This window comes from Eublepharis macularius, chromosome 12 (assembly GCF_028583425.1).
Source record: "Eublepharis macularius isolate TG4126 chromosome 12, MPM_Emac_v1.0, whole genome shotgun sequence".
Taxonomy (NCBI): domain Eukaryota; kingdom Metazoa; phylum Chordata; class Lepidosauria; order Squamata; family Eublepharidae; genus Eublepharis; species Eublepharis macularius.
In genome coordinates, this window is record NC_072801.1 from 51,566,660 (window position 1) to 51,585,659 (window position 19,000).

Sequence of the window (19,000 nt, forward strand, 5' to 3'; positions counted from 1 at the left end):
CCGCAACAGGGAGGTGGGCCTAGATTGCGGGCAGTAGTGGGGCTGTTTGGGCCCACTGGTGTGGGTCTTGAGGGGTATTGCGTGTTTGGCCTGTAGGCTTTGGTGCTTCCCGGCCTTGGTCTACTCCTTCCCCCTCGGGTCAGACTGGGGCTTAGAGTCTGACCAGTGTATCTTGGGGCTGCCTCTATGGCAGTGGCTATGGGATACCCTCAGCAGGTTATACAGCAGGTGGCAGTCAGGTGCATTTTGATCTTATATCGGCCATTTGCCACAGTAATTGCCCAAACTAATTGTCTCCTTGCTATAGTTGGTTTCAATACAGACAGATAAGGGATCTTTACAAATTGGACTGTTCAAGGGGAGGAATAAGAATGGAAAATACAGAATTGGAAGAATTAATGCTACAAGAAGGCAAGAAACAAATCTCAAAGATCTATAAGATACTTCTAAAATGGTACACTGAGGATGAAACAGTGAAAGTACAGATGGTGAAGTGGGCAATAAATTTTCATAAAGAAATAGCAATGGAGGCATGGGAGCACTTGTGGAAGAATACAATTAAGATTACAATGTGTACGAATATTAAAGAAAATGTATACAAGATGATATACAGATGGTATCTAACGCCGAAGAGTGCAAGAAGTACCTACTGTAGAGGACTGGATTTACAAATTGCTGTACATGGCAGAGATGGATAAAATGACAAGAAAACTTAAAGACCTGGATCCGGAACAGTATTTGGCGGACTGGGCGAAACTGAAACAATTTTTGGAAAAAAAATGGGATGTGAAAGGAGAACTGTGGCAGTTTGAGAACTTTTGAAATAAGACATTTTAAACAGAAGAGAGGAGTGACTTTACCATTAAGAATTTATATCTATTTTAATCTAAGCTTGGATTATAACATAGCAGAAGAGGGGTGAAATTTAGAACTGATTTTTTAAAGAATAAGATAGGGAGGTTATGATAAGTAATACCTTTCTCAGAGTATATGAATAAGGGAATAGTTAAATAAATATACTGATGGGGCATACTATATATACTATTATGTTGGTAGATCAGATTGTATATTATATAATGAATGTGCAGTATGGTGCTGTGTGCGGTGCCACATTGGTGGCAGGGCGCACAGTAGGGGTGTTAATACATATTATAATGACAATAGTATATTTGATAGAATATATGTTTAAAAGAAATAGAATATGTTTAAACTAAGACTTTTGTTATATATTATATTATATTATATTATATTATATTATATTATATTATATTATATTATATTATATTATATTATATTATATTATATTATATTATATTATATTATATTATATTATACTGGTCTGCTATATTGAGGGGTATAAGATTTATACTATATTGATAGTATAATTGATAGATGTATATTATACTGATAGAATATTTGATAGTATAATTGATAGAAGCATGCTATATTGATAGGATATTTGATATATATGATAGAATACCTGAAAAAAAAAAAGAATGTGCTTAGACTAAGGGAATTACCAAGTAATAAGAGGGGGTAAGGGTTGGAAAGCTGTTGGAAGTCGATAGAGAGGGGGGAGGAAAAGTATGGGGGATAGGGTTAATTGTATGTATTGAATTTGAAAAGTATACTCACCAATATATATTTTTTTTTTAAAAAAAAGATTAGATCGCAGTTGGAGCTCAGTGCTGTGGCCACGGTTGAGTGGCTGGGTCAGCATGGCCTTTGGTGGCTGGGCTTACTGCCTCTCTTGTTTGGGGGGGCGGATGCATTTGCCCCCGCATATATTGGTCATTCATCTTGGGGGAAATGACCTTGGGTTAGTGCAGGGAAAGGCCCTGTCACTGCAGGCAACTGATGACCTTTGGGAAATAAGCTGCCGATGGCCGGGCGTGCTTATCTTTTGGTCAGAGATATTGCAACTGCGGGTATGGTGGTATGGCTCATCGCTGCCTCCCTGTGTTCACCAAGCCCAGCAACTGCCCTCAGAACCCACTTTCTGTACACTGGGCCAACGTCAACCAGTGGCTCTAATGGTATCGAGTGGGAGTTTCCTGGCGGCCTTGGATTGGAGAGGGTATAACTCCAAGAACCCTTTTGCACTGTTGTCCAAACTTGGATGACAGCTGCAGGAGAGTCCGCTACACACTTGCTGTGAATATTGGCTGTCTCTTAAGTACCAGGGGGCCATTCCAGCCACCACGAACCACGAAAAGGTTCAGCAACGGAAAATGTTCATTGGGGTTTGCGAACTCGGGATCGTCGTTGGCACCGAACCACGAACTGCTGGTTCATTAATTTTTTTTGGCCTGTGCCCATGCCTATTCAACCCCCTAAAAAGTATACAGCCATTCCCCAAATTCCATCAAAGTACATTTAGTACAAGTACAACAAGAACCAACTTCTTATAAACAACTTCACTGATAGACATTCAGTAACTTTTTGGTAACTTGGAAAAAATATTTTTTCCAGTTGCTCAGAAAATTGGTGAGATCAGGGAGTTGTTTTTATACTCTGTAATTATCAAAATCATGGCTATTATCTAAATAATAATCAAAATCATTATTGATTTTAATTCTTGTGGAGTGAGGAAGAAACAATACAAATTAAACTGCAGCTGCTTAGATCTTGAACATACTGCTAGGACAAAGTTCCAATGTGCCTATTAAATCTGGGCTATTGATCCGTAGAGTGACAGGATTAAATTGTTATATGCTTTTGCTTATTATGTTGACTGCTAAAGATGGGAATGTGATTTTCAGTGTTATCCAAAGGACATTATTCTGAGAATAAGCCCCATTGAATAGGATTCCTAATAAACCTACTTTGAATAGTCCTCTAAGAATGCATATGTGCAGTTGTGGCATGGGTAGACATGTGTTTACAGTTGGATGGTTGTTATGGTTGCTTTCTCCATGTTTTGTACATGAAGAGGATATAAAAGGCAAATGTAGTCATTACAGAACTATCCAAGACCATCTGTACAGACCAGGTGAAACCGTAATTGGAGGGGTTCTCTCTCTTACAGAGCCTTTTGTGCTTTTGCTTAGTTTTACAGAATCTCCAGACAAAGGCCATTATTCTGATCTGTAAGTTCTTCTTTTATATAAATATTGTTTGGCAGATGATGGTTAGGTTTGCCCAGAGTTACATTAAATGATGATGATGATGGTGATGATGATGATGATGATGATATTTTCCACAGTTCATTAGTTGTTTAGGCTGGAATTTTTGGTCCTTCGCTGATTCTGATTTATCCAAGTATCTATGAGTCAGTAAAGTATTGCCTCAGTATGTACCATGTGGCAGTTGTTATCCTGCCCATGCTGATGTTACCGAGATGTCTAATTTGTCCTTGTGGAATCATATTCAACATTCCTATCACTACTCAAATAACTGTTGTATGTTTCTCCCAAAGATGCTGAACTTCAAATCTTAGATCTTGATATTTTGTTGTTTTCAGTCTCTTTTTTCCTCAGTTTGACTATCACCTGGGATTGCCACATCAATCAGTTTGACATTCTAACTTTCTATCACAGTCATATCTAGAGTATTATGTTTTTAACTTCTTATCCATTTGGATTTTGTTTGTTTTGTTGTTATTGTTGTTATTCAGCCTACGAAAGATACAGAAAGGAAGAGATTACAACTGGCACAGCATTTTGTGTCATAAACCTGAAAAGACTGAGGTGCATCAGCTAAATTTCCACTTGTCACATATTTATGGAAAACTAAAGAACTTCTGTTAGGCAGTGTACTGGTAATGTTAAGGATTCCTGTTAAGTAATGAGTTGGTGATCTAAGGATTATACTAAGGATGGAGAACGAAAAATATAATAGTTAAAGAAAACCCACAACAGAAAAAAAACTTGACTATGTAATTTCCAAACGGGTTGAATGAAGGACTTGTTTTTTTATTACTATCACACACTGCTGTATGTTAATGTCACTGATATATTGCTAAAGACCATGATATATCACCCTGGTTTAATAAAGGAGGAGGGAGGTGAACACATATATTTCCAGAGCTAATCATAAGAATAATTTCTTAACTGAAACTTTTTAAGAAAGATAAAATAACAACAAAAATAATCTACATCCATATACTATCCAGTTAGCATCACTTTGGAATTTACACAGTAGAAAGCATTGCAAGTGTTTTTAGCATAAAAATCAGGTTTTTTTTTTCCTTTTTGTGTAAAATTTGTGTGCATTTGCCTACATCTTTGGATCTACAGTATACATTTTGTATATGAATTAATTGGTCAAGTCACATAAATTAGTACTAGTTTTTAATTCTGTCCTCAGACTTATCTCTTGCAAAAATACAAGGCCTTTAAAAAAAACAAAGCAAGGACATTATATAGTCCCACTTATCTCTGCAGCAGGGAAATGAGATGCAGGTGCTTATGCTTTTCAGGATAACTCCTCAGATACGTAAATGAAATCTACTTTTCCAATTGTCCTAGTCACATTAAAAACACGTCAGCAACAGGCACAACCAAAATATTCTCCTCTGAGTCACTCTTCTCATCTTCACATTCCCTTCTCACTCTTACAGGGGAGTTCAGCAGGTTTACGCATGTGCTGCTAATGTGCTTGATACTGTTTCTGATAACCATTTCTAAGTCTCCTTGTTCATCTCATTTGCAGTATAAAAATGAAAAAATATCAGCATGTCTTTTCCCTGATTTTTGCTGTTCATGAGATCAATAAGAATCCCAATCTCTTGCCCAATGTCACCCTTGGATTTCACATCTATGATAATTCTTTTAATTCAAGAACTACACATGAAGTCATCCTGGATCTACTTTTCACACAGCAAAAGAATGCACTCAACTACAGGTGTGCTAGGAAAGGTGGTATACTAGCTATTATTGGGGAGTTCACTGATAAAAGTATGATTGAAATTTTCAACATCTACAAGATTCCTCAGGTAAGTACATGTGTTATGGATGGAATACTTACACTGGTTATTTTTGATTGAATTCCCCTTCTTTATAGAGCTATGTAGTTAGAGCATCCATTTGTTTAATATTCTTCCATTATAAATACTGAACATTCCATTTCTCAAACAGATATTTATATGAAAGTTGGTTTGTAAAATTTCTGTTGTGATAGAATCCAGAGTAAAAAAATATTCAGATGGACTTTAGTTATTTCAGCTATGTAAAAGTCATTATTGCTATAGGAGTAAGCATTTTTTTTGTCTATTTCTGACCATTTTCCCCAGTAAAGATCATGGTTGCACATACAGATGTTTCAATTATGTACAAAATCCAGATATGTTACTCTAGTGTGCCTTTCACTGATTTGGTGAAAATCTGTTGTGTATCTTAAAACTTAGGACATTTTAAAAATTCCTGAATTTATTGGAGCAGGAGAGAAGGATGGACAAATTATAGAATGTAGGTAATTGATAGTAAATGGAGTTAAATCACAAGGAGGCAGGCTTACAAATACATGAACCTTGAACTGCCTAACATAGCCATGGAAATTATACATAAAAAATATTATAATGTATGCACACAATAAGTATAGAAGATCTCTTTTTTTGTGAAAGGTAACTCAGTGTAATAGATTGAAAAATTCTTGCCTTGCCACCCCCCCAAATAAGATGCCACACACACACACACACACACACACACACAAAATGGGTTCAACTGGGATTTATTTATTAAATTGATCCTAGCCTTCTTAATACCCCTCTCTCAATGTGCACACTGACCTACTGGGTTGCCAGAGGCATACCAACATTAATGACAATCCAAACATGGCTCCAAGCATGAGGTGGTTTTGAGCCACAAATTGCTTTTCCTCAGGTATGCCAAGGGAGGCTGTTACTCCACCATCATCTCCCCATGCTGGCAAACACTAGGGTTAGAATAAGTGCAGACCCCTATCCAAACCCCCCTGACTGGTAAGCCATGAGAAGCCAACTCAAGAAGCCCTACCACCAGCATAAGACACTTCAGAATGTTCACCATAGCATTTAAAGAAAAGCTTGCTCTGTTCCAGCTAATCCCAGTTGGGCCTAACCAGTCTTAACTGGTTAGGCATGAACAGCAATACGAACTTAAAAAAGCCAGGAACAGCCCAATCAGCTGTTTGTGAACAAGCTGTTCATGAGGCCCCATTCTAAATGAACAGGTGGTAGTCGCAAGACTCATTTGTTACTGTTCCTTGCTGTTCATCAAGCCAGACAATCTGGCACCTGCAATCAGTTCCCATGGCAACCGGAGGCAGGGACTGCCTAACTCTGCCTGAACTCCTGCTGTTGCCCTGGAAACCCCAATCTAAGCCCAATTTAGCTTGATAGGCAGGTCTTCTTTTCAAGTGTGGAGCTCCAAATGTGTTACAAGGAAGTAAAGAGTAGAGGGAGGAGGGCTTCCAGCTCTGCTTTTGCAGACAGTGAGGGAGAGACAATTGCTGTAGGCATTTTGAGAGAGAGACAGGGAGAATGCATTGGAGCTTGAATTTTCTTTGTGTGTGGTGGGATAGGGTTCTACTGCTTCAAGTTCCAGGGCTGCTGCCAGGCTCTGGGTCAAGCTATTATTTATTACTGGTACCTTTCCTGCTGCCTGCTCAGGTAGGGATTCTGGGAGTGGTGCCATAGGGATCTTAATGGCTGGAGGAGAGCCTGTTGGCCCCCACGAACAACGAACAACAAACGTGTTTGTGAACAGGTCATGTTCGTCAATGTTAATTGTTCGTTGTTCGTGGATGGCAATGAACAATGAACACCATGTTCGGGTTTTTTTTTTCTGTTTGTGCCCATATCTAGTCTTAACCAAGCCTAATTAGAATACCCTGCCCCAACAAAGTGGCAATGAGAAATAGATGAAATGGAACCATTATTCAGCCAATCCAAAAAATTCCTCTTTGCCTAAAAGCAACTGCCACAGTTGGCAGTTGAGTAGCTCCAAATGTAATGTTACAGTGGAGGAGCAAGATTAAAAGATTTGCTTGCTCCTTGCCCTATATTCCTGAAAATGTTTTAACACAGTTAATTTTACCATTCACAAAGTATCAGACACATTAACAGCCATTATTTCTAGATAGATACCTAGATATTCCAGAAAAATAAAAATAACAAGAATAATTCTTGCTACTGTCAACAAATTTATCACCAATTTCCTATGAATAACTGGAATATTATCAGTGAGATTAAGAAACAAGTTTACTGAGCAGGCAAGTTGTCTTCCTTTTATGAAGAATATAACTTCAGTAAATAACAGATTCTCACAAGAAAATATCCTGGCAAAAAAATCACCAATTGAAGTTTGTCCCCAACATCATTGGAACTGAGACCTGAAAATAAAAAATTGGATTGAGCTCGGAATTTTATTCTTCATTACCTGAGCTAGTGCTAAGCTCTCTCATAGCCCTTTCTTACATGTCCAGAGTAATGCCAATCTCCACCTTGGGGACAAGAAGTAATTTTCCAGATTGGCGAGGGATCCTAGAGGGGTTTTTTGTCTTCCTCTGGGCACAAAACAGGGAACCCTGAAATCTGGTGGTGGGGGGAGATAGTTGTGAATTTCCTGCGTTATGGAGGGGTTGAGTATATGACTCTTGAGCTCTATGTATAGGTGGTAGGAAAGTTGTTGCCTCAGGCAAGAACTGAGCTTTGGGAAGGTAAGGCCAATTTATCTAAACATAGCTTGTCTCTCTTTCCTATTGGCTGGTTAGATGCTACAGAAAATCTTCTACAACTAGGTTATTCCATCTACATCTAGGTTTTCTAATCTCTCGCGTACACAAAGCAGACATTCAACAGGATCAGCTTTACCAATTGCTAGATCCTAATCTGAAACTCTAACCACTACATATTACTATTGAGAGGTGGCTGTTGTTGAACAGCAACAAGCAACTGGGCCTGGGTGAGTCACAGAAGTCAGGTGGTATCAAATTGCCTGGTGATTGTTGCCAGGCTTGTCTCTGATGGAGTCAAAGCAGAGAAGAAGAAACATTGTATTTCACAGATTTTATCGCATTGTATTTTTACTGTACTCTACACATTATGGACTCTTACTATATAATTGAGAAGGCGTGTTTCAGACAACCCATTTTATACCCTGGTGCACTACCAGAGGGCGCTGCCACAGAGAAAAGCCCAGGAAACTCTCCATATTGCTCCAGAAAACATGCTGCTGTGGAAAGCCCATGCAGGGAATAGGAGCGGAGCAGGAGGCAATGTCCTCCTGCACCTTAACCTGGCTGGTATTCAGTGCAGAGCAGGTGGCAATGCCCACTACCCATCTTAACCCAGCTGATATTAGGAGTGGAACAGCTGGCAATGCCCACCACCACCTTAAACCAGCTAATATTAATAACATAGCAGGTGGGATTGCTTGCCTCCCTTCAGCCAGCTGGTATTAGGAGCAGAGAAGGTGGCAATGCCTGCCCCCTGAATTAACCCAGCTTACACTAGGAGTGGAGCAGGTGGCAATACCTGCCCCCTTCAATCAGCTGGGATCAGGAGTGCGGAAGGTGGCAATGCCAGCCCCCCACCTTAACTCAGTTGATATTAGAAGTGGAGCAAATAGCAATGCCCACCCCCCACCTTAACACAGCACATAATAGGAGCATAATAGGTGGCAATGCCTACCCCCACCTTAACCCTGCTGTATTCAGAGCCAAGGACGTGGCAATGCCCACCTCCACCTTAACCCAGGTGGTATTAGGAGCAGAGCAGGTGGCAATGCCTGCCCCTGCGTTAACGCAGCTGGTATTAGGAGCAATGCAGGTGGAAATGCCCACCCCACCTTATCACAACTGGCATTAGGAGCAAAGCATGTGGCAATGCCCACCCTGCCTTATAAGAACTGGCATTAGGAGAAAAGCACATGGTAATGCCCACCCCCTGCCTTATCACAACTGGCATTAGGAGTAGACCATGAAGCAATGCAACTCCCCACACCTTAATCCAGCTGGTATTAGGAGTGGAGCAGGTGGCAATGCCCATCCCCCTTAAGCCAGCTTGGATCAGGTGGCAATGCCCGCCAGTGCCTTAACTCAGCTGGTATTAGGAGCAGAGCAAGTAGCAATGCACACACACACACCTCGCCTTAACCCAGCTAGGATCAGAAGCAGAGCAGGTGGCTATGTCCATTCTCCACTGTAACCCAGCTGGTATTAGGAGTGGAGCAAGTGACAATGCCAACCCCCTTCACCCAAGGGGGTCAGAAGCATAGCAGATGGCATTTCCCGCTCTCCTTCACCCAGTTGGGATCAGGAGTAGAGCACGTAGCAAAGCCCACCACCCGCCTTCACCTGTTGGGATCAGCTGAGGAGCAAGAGGTAATGCTCGCTCCTTCCTTCCCCCAGAAAGGAACATGTGGCAATGCCCACCCCCTTCTCTCAGATGGGATCAGGCTTGGAGCAGGCAGCTTAAATCCTACCACCAGGGAATTACCTCAGTCCCACCATGCCAATTACCTCCCTCTTCTCACAGTGCAAGGTAGGTGAAAAAACTCCATTCCCAAGTGCCAATCAGGGACAAGGAGAAAAATTCCTACCTGGCCCCAAAAGGCAACCAGCTAATCCTGCACTGCAATAGGGTGAGGTGGGTGGGCCGAGCAGAAGGCGCAACTGAAGGCAATAGTGGCAGAGAAGCAAGCTAAGGCTACAGACTCCACCCCCAATGCTAAGCCCTGGATGCCAGGGTGTGCCTTCTGCTTTCCTCCTTCCGAGGAGGCAAAGAGCAGCCACCAGCCTGAGTGACTGTTGACACTGGTTGGGATGGCTGAAATACATTTACAGTACTGGGCATCTTAGAGTAGTCAGATGGACTGAAGATATACAAATGATTCAGGGGAAAAACCAGTGGCTAAGGAGCAGAGCATACGCTTGGCATACAGAAGCCCCCCAAATTCATTCCTTACATCATCAGGTAAAAGAATTAAGTAGTAGGTGATGTGCAAGATTTCCACCTGAGACCAGACACAGTAGACTAGAGCGAGACTAATTAGACAGCTTCATGTATTAACTTTAAGCCCTTTCAAGGAAAGGCAGGGAAAAGATTACCAGGTACATCAATTAGAATATTATTTTTTAAATTCTAATAAATTTGGTTTTCCTATTAGTTCACTTATGGTACCCATAAAACATTGCTTAGTGGAAAAACTGGAGCTCCTTCTTTGCACTGGATATCCCCAAGAGAAGCTACTCATCACATGGGCATTGTTCAGCTGCTCCAGCATTTCCGATGGACATGGATTGGCCTAATTGTTTCCAATGATGATGCTGGAGAAAGTTTTTTACAGAACTTCATACCTATCCTTGCCCAGCATAGCATTTGTGTTGCTTTTCTGCATAAGGATACAGTAAAGAGCTATGATATTGGGGATAAGTTTATTGACAATTTCCTCAAGCTAACACCAGCACTTTTATTAACTAAAGTCAATGTGATTATTCTTAAGGGAGAATCTCGGTTAATCAATTTCATAGCATCCCACATAATTTTCTTTGAATTTGTCACCAAGATCTACATAGGGAAAGTTTGGGTTATGCCACCCCAATGGTATTTCAGTGTCACGTCATCCGGGATACTTATTGGTGCGCAACCTTTCCAGGGTGCTTTGTCCTTCAGCATCAGCACTAATGTTGTGCCAGGGTTCAGGAACTTTCTTCAGACCTTAAAACCAGATGAATCACTGATGCATTTCCTCTGTTTGTTCTGGCAATATGCCTTCAAATGTCATCTTTCTGAGGAATACGATAAACTATTTGAAAAATGTACAGGGAATGAAAAGTTGGAGAATCTACCTAGAATTATGTTTGAGATGCATATGACTGGTCAGAGTTATGCGATCTACAATGCTGTCTATGCCGTAGCCCATACTTTGCATGCCGAATACTTTTCCAGACAAAGGACCATGCTCAACAGAGGCAAGTTCGAGCATTTGCACATTCACCCATGGCAGGTAAAGTCAACATGGCTATGTGTTTAAATCAAGAGAAACTGTAAAATTATAATGATTGTTAGGAAACTGTTTGAGATGAATGTTGAATTGAATAATTAACAGTGATGCAGAAATGTTATGTGGCAGGTAGCTGAGGGATCTCAGATAGGTAGTGTTTGGAAAGGGATTTCCATGCTGCAGAGACTGGAGATCTGCTGAGAAACTGGAAGACTATGCTGAGCTAGATTGTTTTCATTTATACCCTGGAGACCCAAAGCAGCTTACATTCTTCTCCTCTTCTCCATTTTTCCTTCCTGTGAGGTAGTTTGGGCTGAGAGTCTTTGACTACCCTAGGGTCACCCAGCAAGTTTCCATGACTGACTAGGTAATTGAACCTGAGTTGCCCAGATCCTAGTACTCTGACTAACTTAGCATTTGAATCCAGTGGCACCTTAGAAACCAACAAGATTTTCAGATAATAAGCTTTTGAGAGTCAAAGCTCCCCCTTTCAGATGCCACCACATTGGCTCTCACACCGGATAGGCTCTCATTCACATTGGATTAGGTGGAAATATCCTGTATGCTATTCCATTGAATATCATGTCTAATGACAAAATTAATGGAATGTTGGGTGCGTAGAGATGGTGGATTGTATTTTAGGTATTCAAGACGTATTCTCTTCTAATGCAGCTTCAGTTTTCCCTGGAAAACATCCACTTTAACAATGGAGCACAACATGAAGTCCTGTTTGAGAATGGAGAATTATCTGTTGGGTATGATATTGTCAACTGGGTCACCTTTCCCAATCAATCCTACCTTAAAGTCCAGGTTGGAAAATTTGCTCCAAGCCATGAGTTCATCATCCAAGAAGATAATATTGTTTGGAATAACAGATTTCAACAGGTAGGAATAAAGTACGAGTATGTAAATAACTTTTGTCCACTCCACTTGTCAGAGTATATGTGCCATCAAGTTGTCTCTGACCTATGGCCACCTGACAAATGACAGACTTGAAAAATTCCTATCATTAACAGACTTGCTCAGATCTTGCAAACTGGAGGGTGTGGCTTCCTTTATTGAGTCAAGCCATCTTGTTTTAGGTCTTCCTCTTTTCCTACTGCCTTCTATCTCTCCCAGCATTATTGAATTTCCTGGAGAGTTTTGTCTTCTCTTGAAGCAGTGTGATAACTTCACTTTTTCATTTTAGCTTCTAGGGTGAATTTAAGCTTGCTTTGATCAAGAACCCACTTTGTTTTTTTGGCTATCTAAGCTATCCACAAAACTCTCCTCGAGCACCACATTTCAAATGAATCAATTTTCTTCCTGTCAGCTTTCTTCATTGTCCAACTTTCACATCCATACATATTAATGGGGAATACCATAGTTTGGATGATCTTGATCCCCAGAGAGACATCCTTATCTTTAAGGATCATTTCTAGTATCCCTTGTGTTATATACTGTGAATGTTTTTGTGAAACTCTAGGTCTTTTCTCTCCCTGAAAATGCACACAATATATTTGAAGCACTGTTCAAAGGGAAGATTAAATATTGTGTTGATAAAGATAGCTTACTCTTTTACTTAATCTCACCTAGTTCCCCTACATCCTCCTGCTGTACATGCTTTTTTTTCATGCTGATCCCATGATGCCTAGCATAGTCTTTTTGGTGGTCCAAGGAGACTCCCATCTCTCTTTTTCATCAGCAGAACAGCTAGCTTGATTCTGCCCAATGTGTATCTTTAGAGAAACATGACATGTATCCCTGACTGCACATGAGGAAGTTTTGTGATAGTTTGTCATTATTCCATGTTTGTAAATTTTTATAAATGTTTCATCACGGGATGAAAAACAGTTACAGCCTAGGAATGGTCATAAGATCCTATTTTAGTTAATTTTATGATCAAATTTTGTCCTCCTCCCAACTGCTCTTCAATCAAAACCCAGTCTATGGAATTTCCAGTAAGCAGTGGATGGTGTAATAAAGAAGGGTCCCCCTCCCTTAAAGTTTGATTCTTCAATGTCTGTTAAGTATGCAGATTCCAGGGCATTTCTTTTTAGAGTCCCACTGTAGCACAATTCTGTGGCTCTAAAACTGTGAATGAAGCAATGTGTAGTACAAGAGATACAAGTGTGGGGGGAAATACAATGAAAAGAACCGAGTTAATTCTGACTAGATGAATCATGGAGTGTTAGAATTGGAAGGTACTTCTTAGATAGAAACATTTTCTTTTATCTGGGAATAGGTAATAATTTGGTCTAATTATGAAAAAATAAAGGGATCAATAGATTATCGAATTTGGAATGAGGGAGGTTTAGTGAAAATATCTTCAGATGCGTTTCACACCTCATTCTGTGTGGCTATCACAGCTGTGATAAAATTTTGGAATACGATGATGGTTTTTAATTTTCTTAAATTGGTGAACTTCAGATATTTTCATTCAATTGCACCAAATCCCCATCTCTGCTTCACCCTCATCCCACATGGGTTTTGGCCCTGTAGGTTCCATGGTAGCATTACATAAACTTTTTTGGTAGTCAAAGGTAAGCCCTCCTCCCTTTCTCACCAGCAGAATAGCTGATTTGATCTGATTAAGTGAGTAAAAGAAAGTCAATAATCACCCCCCCCCCCAAATTGTCTCTGAAGTCTAAAGAAAAAGATTTTGGCAAAACGCTCGGAAAAGGTTCTGCCTAAAATAATCAAAGAAGACCAATATGGTTTCATAAGAGGAAGATATATAGGGCACCCTATACGAAATGTGTTAAACGTATTAACAAGTAGGACAAAAGGGAAATTGGCTTTACTGAAATTAGATGTATATAAGGCCTTTGATACTATAATGCATACTTTTTAATGGAATATTATGATGAAGGCAGGAATAGGAGAAAACTTTGTGAGGGCAGTTCAAGAATTATACAAAGAGGGGAAGGCAGTGGTAAGGGTGAATGATGGAGTCTCTGAACAATTTAATATACAAAGAGGCATTAAACAAGGTTGCCCACTCTCACCACTACTATTTGTGATGGGTATGGAGTACCTGGCAGATAGGATAAGAAATTCAGTAAGGATACAAGGGTATAAAAAGGGTAAGGAGGAAATTAAAATAAGTATGTATGCAGATGATATTTTATTATTTTTGGTAAACCCACTAGAGGGAGTAAGAGAACTCTTGATTATCTTGAAGGATTTTGAAGAGGTGTCTGGTTTGGGAGTCAATATGGACAAGTCTGAAATTTTATTTTGGGATGTAAACGGAGAGGAAAGGAAGGAAATAGTAAAAATGACAAGGATGGACTCTAAGAGAAAAAAAAATTAAATACTTGGGAGTGAATATTATTAAAAATGTGGCCAAGATCCCAGATGTGAATTATAAAGAAGTATGGAGGAAGGTTAAGAAAGATATGAGAGCTTGGAAAAATAAGTAGTCTATCTTAGGTAAGGTTAGGGCAGTTAAGATGTTTCTGGTGCCAAAATTATTATATTTATTTCAAGTAATTGCACTCTCAATAAGAACAAATTGGTTTAAAACCTGGAATAAGGTGCTCAAAAACTGGGTTTTTGGAAGCAAAAGGGCTAGAACTCCAGATACAGTAAATTATGCATCACAGGAGGAAATGGGATGGGGGATACCAAATTTGGAATTGTATTATGAGGTGTTTCAATTGAAATATTTAATAGAGATTGGGCATAATGATAGAGTTAAATGGGTTAGGATGGAGAATGGGATAAATAATAGAATAGGAAGAGAGGGGATCTTTAATAGGGATGTTCAGATGGCTTATAAGAAGGTGATTGGCCCAAGGAAAACGGCACTAGGTATCTGGAAAAGATGGTATAGGAAATGGATGCCGGTTTACTCAAAGTGGACTCCATTAAAATATATAAATAAGGAATATAGAGACACTGGTGGGTGGAAGAAATTAGAAGAATTTGCATTTAATAGATTAAAAGATTTGTTTGTTGAAGGTGGGACTTTAGTTGCAAAAAATAACTTGTTGGAGAAAATAGGAAAACAATACTGGTTGGAGGTGCAAGGATTATATGCGTTAATTAAATCTGAAAAAGTAGAGGAGATAATTGGGGTAAAAACAGAAATTGATGATATACTAAGTAAAAGACAAATAAAAGAGAAAGGGCTAGCAGGGGTGTTATATAAATTAATGATAAGAGATAAGGAAAGGATGATAAGGATAATACAGAATAAATGGGAGCGAGAAGGCTTATCTCATGAGGAAATGATTCAAGAAATAATGAAATGTATAAATAAAATTAAAATGGATAAAGATAAAGAATTGGCCAGGAAATTTATATGGAAATGGTATAGAACACCAGCTCAGATATCGTATATAGTTAAAGGAATGAGCCCTAAATGCTGGCATTGTGGTCAAGAAGTTGGTATATATGCGCATATGTGGTGGGATTGTTATGTGGTCAAGGAATATTGGCAAAAGATTATAAGGGTAATGTCTGGTTTATTTCAAGTTAATATAGAGGTTAATAGGGATCTGCTTATCTCCGGAATATTGGGAAATAAAAGAGTAGATGGAAATAAGCAAGATCTATATAAAATTATGATTTTAGCCGGAATGGCTGTAATAGCATTGGGATGGAAGGACAAGCATAAATGGACAATGGAAAAATGGAACAATTATGTCTTTGAACGTGTTCAGTCGGATATATTTGTACAGATAACTGCTGATGAGACATGGGAGGATAAGCGTCAAAAGATTACAAGTAAATTGTCATGTTATAGGCACTGGGTGGAAAGGGGGGAAGCCAACCCAAGCATTCAAGCCCGAATGAAGAATCTGTGCACATGGTTAAAGATATGAGGATATAATGGGGTGGGGGGGGGAGGGAAGAGGTAAAAATAGATGTATACGGTTCAATGTATGATTATGTACATATGTTATAATAATAAAAATTTTTAAAAAACGAAGTCTAAAGAAAAATAAAGTGTCTGTTCAGAATCCCTGCAAACTCCTGAAATAAGGTAAATCCAAAGGATTCACAAGCAGCCTACATTTGGAAAGTCATATAGCAGGCTATGAAAGCAGCCATGACAAAGCATTGGTCATAATATGTTGCAACTTTTTCCAAATAGATGCCCCCCTGCTCCAAGTGTGTTGAGAGCTGCCATCTTGGGCACAGCCAGATAATTCAGGAGGGGAAACCAGTATGTTGCTATGATTGTGCTCCATGCCCTGAAAATATGATTTCTAATGAGACTGGTAAGTGATTGCCCCCTCAGTCAGAATGAAAGTCAGGCACATTATTTGGGTTCTAAAATGGGCCGCTTTATTAAAATCATAACATGCAAACAACAACTACAGCAAGGGCCTAACCAGCAGTACAGGCCAGGCCCTGAGGTCACTCCTGGACCCTGCCCTGACCTGTCTGGGCAAGACACCCACTGCCTCGGGTGCAAGCCATCCATCGAATGGCCAGGTGAAGTGGTTCACCCTTGTAAAGCTTCCCCACCCGTCCATACAGCAGCAGGGGGAGACTGGCTTGTCCAGGGGTTCCCCACCCAGGGCATCTGTCCTTGCAACTGGGCCATACAGCAGCCAGCTGCTCCGGACAGACCCCAATTCCCCACCAATAGGAAGGTGCCAAGGGTGCTCACCGGCCTGCTCAAATTTCCCCTAACTGAAATCCTGCCCACCAGGAGAGTGCCTCAGACCCTCCATGCCAATTACCTCCCTCTTCTTACAGTGCGAGGTAATCCCAATCCCAAGTGCCAATCAGGGACAAGGAGAGAAAAATTCCTACCTGGCCCCAAAAAGGTGACCGGCTAATCCCACACTGAAATAGGGTAAGGTGGGTGGGCCGAGCATGAGGCATGACTGAAGCAATGGGGACAGAGAAGCCAGCTACGGCTATAAAACTCCGTAACCCGAGCTGAGCCCCATATGCAGGGTGCCTCCTTCCAAGGAGGCAAAAAACTTCCACCTGCTTGAGTGGCTATTGCCACTGGTCGGGAAGGCAGGATAGTGCACAGATACTTGGGGAGTGGGGAAATATTTTCATATGTGGTCTCTGGGATATTTTTGAATACTCTGTTTTTGAGCCAGTGAAGTGTAGCAGTTAAAATTTGCCTGTAGGAGTTTGGAGACCTAGTTCAAATCTCTAGTATGCCACAAAGCTCAATGAGTGATCCTACATAAAATACTTTCTATCAGTCTAAGGTACCTCACAAGGTTGTTCAGGACAAGAAAGCGATGTATATCATCCTGAGCTCCTTGCAGGACAGGCAGGACCAAAAGTACCAGATATCCCTCAGATTTAATACTGACATTTATACAAACAAAGTTATCACATATACAAAATGCCAGAGCTCAGCTACCACTGAATACATTTGTTTAACAAAGCAAAGGGCATTCATAGGAATGAAAAGAGCAATTTGTCTTGTCTGTTCCAGATGCAGTTCTTTGTGTCAAGTGCCCGGAGGATCAGTATCCAAGCAGATACCAAGATCAATGTATTCCAAAGGCCATCACCTTCCTATCCTACCATGAGCCTTTGGGGATACTTTTACTTTCTCTTGCTCTTTCTTTTGCTGTGATCACATGCTTGGTGATGCAAATCTTTTTAAAGAACTGGAATACACCCATCGTCAAAGCCAACAACCGGCACCTGACGTGCATTCTTCTTGTCACCATTCTGCTTTGCTACCTTTCTTCCCTCTTTTTTATTGGCAAACCAGGGAAGGATACCTGCCTTGTGCGACAAATGGCTTTTGGCATCCTTTTCTCTGTGTCTATTTCTTGTGTGTTGGCAAAAACTGTTATTGTGGTCCTGGCTTTTATGGTCACAAAGCCAGGCAATTGGTTGAGAACATTCCTAGGGAAAGATGTAGCTAACACCATTGTTCTTTCCTGTTCTCTTATTCAAGTGGGCATTTGTATTGCATGGGTGTCAACTTCTCCTCCTGCTTCACATGTTGACATGCATTCACAGTATGGGCAGATCATAGTGGAATGTGATGAAGGCTCCGTCACAATGTTCTACTGTGTCCTGGGCTACATGGGCTTTCTGGCCACCATCAGCTTCATGGTGGCTTTCCAAGCCAGAAAATTGCCAGACACTTTCAATGAAGCGAAGTTCATCACCTTCAGCATGCTGGTATTTTGCAGTGTCTGGATCTCCTTTCTTCCAGCTTATCTGAGCACTAAAGGAAAGCATATTGTGACTGTAGAGATTTTTGCCATCTTGGCATCCAACACTGGGCTGTTGGCTTGCATCTTTTCTCCCAAATGTTACATTCTTGTTCTAAAAACTGATCTTAATTCCAGAAAGTTGATGATACAGAAAAAGAGTTAATAAACCTGATTCTAAAAATTCTGCTTTTGTGTAATTTTTGTGCAATTTTCTCCCATCCTGGTTGTTTCTTGTATTGGAAAATATACTTTAATAAGTAGAACATCTAACATGTATATAAAATGGTTGGTGCCAATATGCTGAGACCTTTTCAGATGAGTTATGCCTGCCATAGAAGACCATAACTTCCAGTTAGGGATATCAGGCCATCACCTGGCACCCTGGGAAGATGTAGGGGTGTTGACAGGCATACTGGCAGCATGCTGGTGTGCGATGTCACTTCAGGCAGTACCCAGAAGTGATATCATAACAGAGGTAGCGAAGGTCTAAGATTTTCCAAAAGCTAGTTACATAACTTCTGGTGGGTTTTTTGGGAAGTGATGTTGTTTATTAACTTGATATTAATGCTTCCCATTCTTTCCCCCACCAGTAAGGAGATTTTGGAGGTCCCCTGTCATAGTGAAAGACCTGACATCCCTATGTCCAATACAAAAGGGGGGTGGGTAGTTTTTAGAGATTTTGTAAGGCAGAATGCTTTGATTCCCTTCATATTAGGCATCACATTCACAATCATCCCAAAGCAGGGATGATTTGCATTATGAGCTAAGATTGTCTCTGGCAAGCATAAATGATCTGAAAATAAATTTCATATTGTGGTCAGATCTAACTAGTCCAATGCCTTTGTGGAGCTGAGCATGGAAGGCTGTGTCTGAAGAACTTTGCTATGTCTTGAAAAGATGGAGCTTATGGTTGCAAAGACCTAAGATTCTGAAATA

At 40.3% G+C, this 19,000-nt stretch overlaps 1 protein-coding gene across 1 annotated transcript; it reads left to right on the plus strand.

Moving 5' to 3' along the window:
• The first annotated feature begins 1,882 nt into the window (after nt 1-1,882).
• LOC129339266 (vomeronasal type-2 receptor 26-like) lies at nt 1,883-18,227 on the plus strand. Its single transcript, XM_054993857.1, has 7 exons — nt 1,883-1,928; nt 3,617-3,689; nt 4,654-4,936; nt 10,089-10,928; nt 11,598-11,810; nt 16,009-16,135; nt 17,326-18,227. Exons 1-7 carry the CDS (start codon nt 1,883-1,885, stop codon nt 18,225-18,227), a joined length of 2,484 nt encoding a protein of 827 aa, XP_054849832.1.
• Nucleotides 18,228-19,000: the final 773 nt, after the last annotated feature.